The sequence below is a fragment of the Histomonas meleagridis genome (genome assembly GCF_020186115.1).
Source record: "Histomonas meleagridis strain 2922-C6/04-10x chromosome Unknown contig_30, whole genome shotgun sequence".
Classification (NCBI taxonomy): Eukaryota; Parabasalia; order Tritrichomonadida; family Dientamoebidae; genus Histomonas; species Histomonas meleagridis.
Genome location: NW_027150858.1, coordinates 58,859 through 68,839, shown reverse-complemented (window position 1 = coordinate 68,839; position 9,981 = coordinate 58,859). Strand labels below are relative to the sequence as shown.

General features: G+C 29.0%; 2 protein-coding genes across 2 annotated transcripts; one reads left to right on the top strand and one right to left on the bottom strand.

Annotated features, from left to right (window-relative positions):
* Nucleotides 1-1,352: 1,352 nt before the first annotated feature.
* GO595_004821 (histone-lysine N-methyltransferase SETMAR-like protein) lies at nucleotides 1,353-1,697 on the bottom strand (the record flags this gene model as incomplete). Its single annotated transcript, XM_067917995.1, has 1 exon — nucleotides 1,353-1,697. One exon carries the CDS (start codon nucleotides 1,695-1,697, stop codon nucleotides 1,353-1,355), a length of 345 nt encoding a protein of 114 aa, XP_067774839.1.
* Nucleotides 1,698-2,897: 1,200 nt separating this feature from the next.
* GO595_004820 (Cap protein) lies at nucleotides 2,898-3,314 on the top strand (the record flags this gene model as incomplete). Its single annotated transcript, XM_067917994.1, has 1 exon — nucleotides 2,898-3,314. One exon carries the CDS (start codon nucleotides 2,898-2,900, stop codon nucleotides 3,312-3,314), a length of 417 nt encoding a protein of 138 aa, XP_067774838.1.
* Nucleotides 3,315-9,981: the final 6,667 nt, after the last annotated feature.

Sequence of the window (9,981 nt, the reverse complement as noted above, 5' to 3'; positions counted from 1 at the left end):
TAAATGACTTATACAAGCCCAGAACCCTTTAGAGAGAATATAAATTCAAATTTAAATTCAGAAGAACAAATCAGATTTCTGTCATATCGAACACCAAATTCTCTAATACCTCCACAACCAATACCTGTTCCATATCTTGAACAGAACAATATGAGACAACAAACTAGGAACACTAATGAACAAGAATTAATAGCCGATGATGAAGAAGATAAAATTTATATAAACTAGCAACATACACAGGTGATTAAAGCAATCTCATGATAAATGTAATTAGATTTACATCCTATAATTTACCCAAAAGGTCACAAGAAAATATGCGCGAAGATCTATTATTTGGAAATCAGATTTCTATCAGATCAAACAACAAGTTACCAAACATCCAACCAACCTACACTCATAATACCCCATGAGATAAACAATACAAGATATCCAATGAAGATCGTATATGAGATATAATAATATTAATATTGTTAACTTACTTAATATAAAAAATGACGAGATAAAATAAGGGGAAGACCAGGAATAATCTATAATGAAATTATTCTCATTAACGTTTGCCATGATAGATCTTTTTCAAAACTATACATCACGACACTCAAGGCTCAAGAGGAGCATAATGATCCTCTTTTTTGAAATAAAATAGCATTTTCAGAGGGGGTGACTATCGACTTTGAATTGAGAACGATGATTCTCACTTCTAATATATATGTCAATTTCATTGATATATTTGACATTTTTTTTCTGATGTTTCCTATTCATCAGCAAAAAAACAAGATTCTAAACATATACAAATCTCAAATCGAGCATTTAGAAATCAAAGTTCGTCAGTTAGAATAAGAAACGATTCATGAAAGAAAAGATAATTCTGATTTGAATATAATCATTCAAAATCTAAAATACGAAAATTTGGGTTTATTAAGAAATATTATTTCATTGGAAAATAAAAATCAGAATATTATCAATAATTACTGTTTATAAATGGAAAATAACTATTTGAAAATCGAAAAAAGTCAGTATTGTGAAAGTCTACAATGCATTCAAATTGAAAACACAAAACTTATCAGAATTCAAAGGGATTTAAAAGATTATAAAGGCAATTACAGGAAATATACACAATTATTAGTTATGTGGGAAGTAGTTGGTATTCAATTTCGAAACAAATATTTGACTTACCTGAATATCGTACGGTTCAAGGCTACAGAAAAAAACATTTACAAATATTTGGATTATCATCAAGAGATATTTTTGATGGGAAAAAATCTCATATGGTTAAGTTATTGGGTGTCCGGATAAATTTTAGTATCTTAATATCAGAAAATGCTACAAACAAAATTTCTATAGTAAAGTGAACTTTACTCAATGTAATCACCCCCATTATCAATACAGGCTTGGAGTCTCCTTTCCCATTCTCTAAAGAAGGATTCAAGTTCATCTATTGTGATCTTCTCCAATATTGACTTAATTGCCTCAAAAAGTTCATCTTCTGAGACGAACCCTGAACCTTTTAATTCATTTTTAATCTTACCAAAAGGATAAAAGTCTGATGGTGTTAAATCTTGCGAAAATGCTGGATGAGGGCATAAAAATAACCCATTTTTGGTGGCAAACTTCTTGATTTCATTTGACCGATGAGGTGTCGCATTGTCCATATGCACCACAACTTTTCTTTTCGGCCGCCTTTCCTTTTGCTGAGGCATTGTTTTCACAATTTTATTTAGGATAGATTCAGTAAAGTAAGAGCTATTAAATTTATTACCATAAGGTAACATTTCAACTATTCTAAATCCCAAAGGAGACCAAAAAACCGTTAGCATTCTTTTTGGTGTTGAAATAATTCTTCTGATTCTTGTAAAAGGTTTTTGATCAGGCTGGAGCCATTGAATTTCAAAATCTTCTGTAAAATAAAACCAGCTCTCATCACCTGTTAGAAAGGACTCTCAAAGATTGGTGACGTGCCTGTTGAATAATTTTCAAAAATTGTTTTGACTATTCAATACGTTGTAATTTTTGTTTATAAGAGAGTGTGTGGGGAACGAACCTTAAATGCTTCACAAAAAATCCCATTTTGCGGAGATGATCATGGATTGTACTTTTTAAGATTTTTAAAGTTGTGCTCAATGTTCTGACGATGTGAAATGGCATTTGTTCTAATTGATCACAAATTAAAGGGTCAATAAAATTATTTGTAGATAAACCGCTGCCAGTTTTTTTTACCAGAATGTTTTGGCCTAATTACAATTTTCTACACCAATCTGTTATCGTGCTATAGTGAACATTAACTTCATAGAAGTTTTCACAACATTTAATCAAAATCATCCGACAAATATCAATGAGGTCAAGTTTTTTTGTGCTGAGTACTGAAATAATGATTTAACATACGAAACAATTAATAAACTCTGTGAAGGTTTTAAGCTCAGAATCAATGAAATACTATATGGAGATGGAAGTAATATAAACGATTTCATCCGTAATCATTTTAATAACAATACAAATGATTTAACAATTATTCCGCCAAGACCAGATGATTTGATATTGTATCAGAACATAGTTTCATATAAAGATCCTTCTCTTGATGATCCGCCTGATTTTCATCCAGGTATGAGAGCTGTATTAGAAAATCATTGTTCTCCGACCAAAAATGTTCCATGGACACAGGAAGAAGATGAAAAGTTAATATTATTAATGATTATGAAAAGTCAAATCTATTTATTTTAGTAATGTTGGCTTATTTAAGGGCTTTATTAAAGAGAATTATCAATTAGTTGGAAATTGGGTCATTGTTCTTCCTCTTGTTTCAATTGGTGCCATACAATATGATCGCCGCCGTAAGGATGTTCCCTCTTATCTAATTCACCCACAATTGATAAATTTCCCACAACATTAAATTTTTTATTGTGATGCCTCGTAGGTTACGTAAACGAAGTTATTCACGTGGACGTCCATTGAAGACTGTTAAGTATTCTAATGAGACATATAATAGTTCTGGTCCTGTTAGTTTTTTTAATGTAGGTATTCCTGGTGAGCCAGGATCATCTGGTGATCATATAGCAGCTACCTTGATTAGTGCCGTTGCATCTCAAAATATGCGTAAAGTAAAGAATTTTTCTTTAAAGATGATTACAGATATTTCAGTTCCCTTACTTTGGGCCTTGGTATATGTACCTGACGGTACTGCTATTCAAAACATTAGTTTAGGTACTCCTTCTGCCCCTGTTTCATTATATGAACCCAATCAAAATGTTATAATGTCAGGGTACGTTACTCCTAATGCACAACAAACTCAAGTATTCCGTACTAGATTAGCACGTAATTAGAATTCAGGTGATAGTATTGCATTAGTACTTCGATTAGCAATACACGGTACTGTTATTGATCAAAAGTTCTTGAGTGTTCAGTTAAATTATGCGATTACATATTTATAAAAAATTTTGTCCCATTTTTATTTTTATGTTTGATCCCCATTGTATTGGACCTGTTAGTGAATTTTATTATTCACGCAATAAGGGACGAGTCTTACAACGTAAGTTAGTTGGCCCTATTAATTCCCCATTTACTAAATATGATTTAGATCGTGCATATGAAGTATTAAGGAATAATGTAAGTTTTCCTGATTATACTTCAAAATCATTTAGTATTTCTTATCCTGGACAGAATAGTACTACCCGTCTAGCATTGAAAAGAGGTTCTACTATTAATGTTAATATACCAATTTATTTCATTGCGATTTCAGGTAATTCTACTATTGTTTCTTTGACACAGTTTTTATTGAATACCTCTACTTCATTATAGAATATTCGGTTATTTCGCGCAATTTTTATGAATATGAGATTTTAATTAAAATTAGTGATTTTTTATTAATCACTGATGGAATAGGATCCATCATGTTCGAAAACCCATTTGCAACGATTTGCCCATTCATCAAACTTTAACTTTCATTTCGTGTGGAATGACTTGAACAATTTCATTGATTGCTTCATAAAGTTCAAATCTTGTCTTAAATCTTTGACCTCTGAGTTTTTCTTTCACGTAGCCAAAAAGAAAGAAATCAGATGGTGCAACATCAGGTGAAAACGGGGGATGAGGTGCTCTCTTGAAGCAGGTATTTTGGATTTTTTCTTTGGTCATGTTTGAGTTGTGCACACTTGCATTGTCAATATGCAACCATATCTTTTTGAGGCCGGAATTAGGCCAAATATTGTCTTTTTGTTCATGCAATGGAATTATAATATTATTAATTAAATAAATTCTATCCATTGTTGTGTTTTTTGGAAGTTCATTTATTATATATATTCCCCAAACTCCCCAAACAATTGTAATCATCATTTTTTCACGACAAATGAGTCCGGACTCAAAAAGTGGATGAGTTTCACTATCTATTGTCCATGCTCCTCTTGGTGCATAATTATAAAGGAACCATGACTCATCCCCAGTTATCAAATCACGATAATAATCCTTCTTACTCTAAATGATAACTTGATAAAGCTCTTGGCATAAACGGATCCTTTTCACTTTCTGATCGTCAGATAAAATGTGCGGAACCCACTTTGTATAACGAAATACTAAACCAAAATAATCTGTCATATAATTATAGACAGTAGAAATTGGGACATTTAGAGTGTGCGCAATGCTTCGGACAGAAGAAAATTGATTTTTTTGGTATTCTGCTTGAATACGGAACAAAAGTTGTTCATCTATAGGTCTACCAGGTCTATATGGTTTCTCATCAACTCTAAAATTTAATTTGACCATTCTGATCCATTTATACATTGCTGAGTCCTTTAACGCACTTTCGCCGAACTTCTTGTTTAATTTTTTTCTTATTTTCTTTGTAGGAAGCCCTTTTTTAACAAGTTCTTCAATGAAGAGAAGCTGTTCCATATGCTTAACGTACAATTTTTAACATACAAAAAAATATTGTTATGGTTAAATTTCGATTTCTTAATGGATAATTTCAACATTAACCATATCAGTAAAAAGCTATTTAAAAATACTTTTAAATTTTAAATAGTGTTTAGTGATTTAATATCTATATATTTTTTTTGCACGAATTAACCGAACACCCTATACCTATTATAGATAGTACTCATTATTATGCATTTATTGTTATTGAACCCAATTCTCCCTATTCTAATTATACAGAAATAACTGTCAATTTTCTACATCAATCTTCACTTTCAAGATCAAGTACTTTTAATTATTATTTATATTATTTTGGCACTACAAAACCTTCAAATGATAAATGTAATATTGGATTTTTAACATCAACTAATTATGTTATATTTTATATCGAAGAAACCAATTTTGAAGTAACAGCACCAAGTACGTTAATTGTTTTTAATACACATTATTCATTTAATTTACCATTGTAAAAAGTAAACCATTCAATTGATTTTGGAGATATTTTTTTTTTTTTTTTGGTTTTGCTGATTAATATTCTTTTTTTCTTTTCGACTTTGCTCATTAGTGATAAAAACAAAGTTTGTTCACTTAATGGGCAATTGAGAACTTTTTTCTTTTTTTCTTTTTCTTTTAACCAAGGTACCCTCTCCCCCAAAGAGAGCCCTAATGGCGAATGAGTGTATTTATCACAAACCTGCCGAAGCCCGAGACGGCGGAGCATATTTTTTATATAAGGGCGTAGACAGGTGATCAGTATAAAGTGTACTAGGGATGGGGGTCAGGTTGAAATTTTTATATAAAATGACCGTTATTTGAGGACCTTCAAATATGAAAATAATTGAACTTAAGCTTGTGGAGGACGTTAGTGGTACCTCCAGTCAAGATACCCTTAAAAAAGGTAGGGTTTGCGAGCTAGCGACTTTTGAATGTACTTCGAAAATTGAATATTATTGAAAAAAAATTTGAAATTATTTTGTCGCCACTTCGTCACAACAAAATTTATCTAATGGCGATGGTGAAATTGACAGAAAATTTGTAATGTCTGTTTGTATATTAAATGCCAGTTTGCAAAAAAAAATTGTAAAGACTCGTAAAATGACATGTTCATTGTCATTGTTTTTGTCGATATGTGATATGTTAGAATTGTCATTTTTATTTTTGTTGTCTCGGAAATGTATCTATCATTGCATTAAAAACTTCTCCTTCATTACATAAAGCATCAAAGACTTCTCCTTCATTGTATAGAAGTTTTATATTTTTTGTATCATTTGTCATTTATTCGATTATTTTAAAATTGTTGATTATTTTTTCGTTCCATTTTTACCTTTTTTGAAATTTTTGTTTTTATTTTGTCGTGGTTTTTGTTCTGTCATTTGTTTTATATTCTTTGTTTAGATTGTTTTTATTTTATATTAACAAATAATGAAAAAAAAAGAAGGAATCAAAGCAAAAAAAAACAATAAGAAATCATATCAAAACATAGAAGAACAAGAAGAAATCAAATCGAATAATAAATAATTAAAAAATTAATTTTAATTCTCGTTTTTAATGAAAATAACTTAAATTATATATATAATACACAATAAATACAAAAATTTTTCATATTACCATGAAATAAAAGCAATTATCTTAATTAATAAACGATAATTTCTTATTTTTTATATTTTTTTTAAATTGTTTATAATAAATCGTTTATATTTTTTTATGTTAAACGTATTAGCACTCATTATTTCATTTTTTTGAAATGCAAACACAGCAAGATCTTCTGTTATCATTCAATCCACTTTCTTATTAAATGTTTCACTTTATTGCATTCATAAAGCAAATGTACCCAAAAAGAAATTGGAAGAAAATAAAAAGTGTTATTGATGACTTGATGGATTAACATTATGGAATGTTAAAAAAATAATACAAGATTTTTATTGGAAGCCAATTAATCTTGCACTTAGAGCCACAAGAACACTTGCATCGCTTAAAGGAATAAATCAATATGATGAAGAAGGTTTTCGCACAAATGAATTTTTAAATCTCTATCGTGAAACTCTACGATTAGCCAAGGAAGAACCGCAGATAGTAGATGAGATGACAAAATGTCCACCCTTAGAAGCATCAATAACATATGTTAGAGAATATTTGGAACGTAACCATTTTTCTCTTAAATAAGCCCATATTGCAAAAAGAGGTGCTATATGCAATGATGCTGTTCAAAGCTATATTGAAAAGGTTGATGCTGTTTTTATAAAATTTGATGAAGATCATGTTTTTAACATGTATGAAACATCTGTTAGAATCGCTTATTAACTTAAAAAGGTAGTGGGTATTGTTGGATCAGATAGTGTTCCGGTGTACAGTACATTAAATACAAAAGAGTGCTTTACCGTCGTTATGACTTGCACAAAAAACAGGACTTACCCTGCCATTATCCTTGCAAAAAGCAAAACCGAGATTTCTACCAAAAAATAAATGATAGAAAAATGTCCTTTTGAATATCAGGTCTGGACATGCAAAAATGGATGGACTGATGAAGAAGTTATGAAGCGTTATATTGATAATTCGAAAATAATTCATCCAGGTCCTTGTGCTCTTATTGTTGACACCATATGGTGCGCATATTACAGCAACAGTCAACAGATATGCAATGGAGAGAAGTATTACAATTATACAAGTGCCATTTAATAAAACAGCACTTTACCAACCCCTGGATAGAAAAATTTTTGGAATCGTCAAACAAAAATTGAGATCCAAGCTTGGGACTAAAAGTGATGATGACGGTGAAAATAGATACAGGATAGCGTTGGAATATTTTTTTGGAGGCATGTAGCAAAATTACTCAAAAGCATCTAAATTCAGCATGGAATATACCAGGAGTGCTATTGACTGATAATGATGAAAAACAATTATCAAATTGAATAAAAATTTGATTTCTAAGGAATTAATCTTGAGTTTAAGTAAATCGAGATTTGATGTGTTCGTGACATGACCAAATAGCATCTCAATTTATGTATTGAAATGCTGTACATTTTTTAAACAAAACCGTTTTATGTTTGTGAAGTGACCATATAATATCAGAATGGGGTCGCAACCAAAAGAGTAAAAAACCGTTCGAAATTGAATAAGTAGGAGGAATAGATGAATCACCTTAATCGTTTTTAAAATAAAAATTTCTAAAATTTTTAAAGTAAATTCTATATTGAGCATACATTCGAATGATACAATTTTCGAAGCTATATGACTCTCGTATGTCGAGATAAATTATCTGAAAGTTGCACTTTTTTGGAGTCATTTTTTTAGAAATGCATTTCAGGTGTCCTGCATTGTTGCAAAGATATACAATAGCATATTTTTGAGAAAAAATTTTTGAAAAAAGCTAAAAAGGGAAAATTAGAAAAAGATTAATTTAGAAAAAGAAATTAACCCCATCTATTTTATATATAATAATATTATATAATCAAAATAAATTTTTAATCCGCTGAAAATTTTGTTCTTCCTGCTAAACTTAGCAAGATATTTTTATTTTGAATTGAATGCTGAATTTTGGCGCGGCAAAAACGGTGAAAAATTGTTTCCGCGGGAAAATTTCAATTAAAGATTGAGTGAGAGTGGTTATAGATTAAAAAAATTACAATAGTTTATGTAAAATCGTATTTGTAAACTAGTCAAAAGTCGCTAGCTCGCAAACCCTATTTTTTTTAAAGGTATTTTTATTTTTGTCCCAATTGAATGGATAACCGTAATTCGAAATTGAATACTTTACGTAGAACAGTCCAACTAAATTAGGCCCAAGTTTGTTGCCCCGAAAGTTGATATTATTAAAAATATCCATGAAAAATTATTATTAAAATATAATGAATAACAGATATATTATCAGAAGTATATAGATTCTTTGATATCGCTTTTTTTAAGTCTGATAATGCATAATCTAGAGAATAAAGCTTTATCATTACTATTTAACATACCATATAAATCAGGATGATTAGAATTTAGCATTTCGATGGCATAATCTGATTCTTGCTTACTATCTTTACACATTGCTCTAACAGCAAGTTTACTATTAGTTAAATGCTTAACTACATTATCCATAATTTTAGTTTTATAATTATCTGTGCTAAATTCATCATAAGATCTATATAATTTATTAGCTAAAACTCCATTGTGTTTTTCTAATAAAGTTTGTTCTCCGATACCAACTAAAGCATATTCTTTGTATACTTCTCAAATGAATTATCTATATAATTCTTTCCTGTATTACCTGCTTCACTATATTTAACAAAGAATACTGGTTCTTTTTTATGATATTGTAATAAATAAGCATTAACATATAATAAATGATTAAATGCTTTAATAGATTCTTCATCATATAATTGATCGTGTATAATATTTAACCATGTATCAACTAAGTCTTGATTTATGGCTATATTTATATATGATAATTCTTGAGTAGGAGGTCTAAATAAACCAAATATATTAATATCATCTCCTAATATATCATATTTATTAAAACTTTTGAATTTTGGTCTAATATTTTTAATATCATCTAATAACTTAATTAATTTAATATTTTTAGTATCAGAAACCTTTTTATGTTGTTTCTTCATTTTTTCTTTTTCTTCTTCTGTGGTATTAACATTTATTGTTATACTACCTATAGTTTCTAATAGTTCTTTTTTAGAAGATTTAATATTAAAAACTAAATGGTCATTATCCCATTCTTTTAATATATATTTACCGTTATTAATAATAAATGCAAAACATTTAGTTAAATTATTAATATAATCATCTATATTAATGTATTTATAAGCATCATTTAAATAATCAGTAAAAGTATATTTTGATGTTAAAAAAATCTTCTTTATAAGTATTTTCAACAGTAGTAATTATTGGTTTAACATATTTAATATAATATTCTGGATCATAAATTTTTAACATTTTAAGTAAGGTACCATAATTTTTATTCTTTTTCTCTATATATCTATTTATTTGGCTTTCCCAGTTAATTTTTAAATTATCAGATAATATAGAATGCTTTTTTATATATTCTAATGCATATAATAATTCTTGTCTAGTTATAATATTATTAACCTC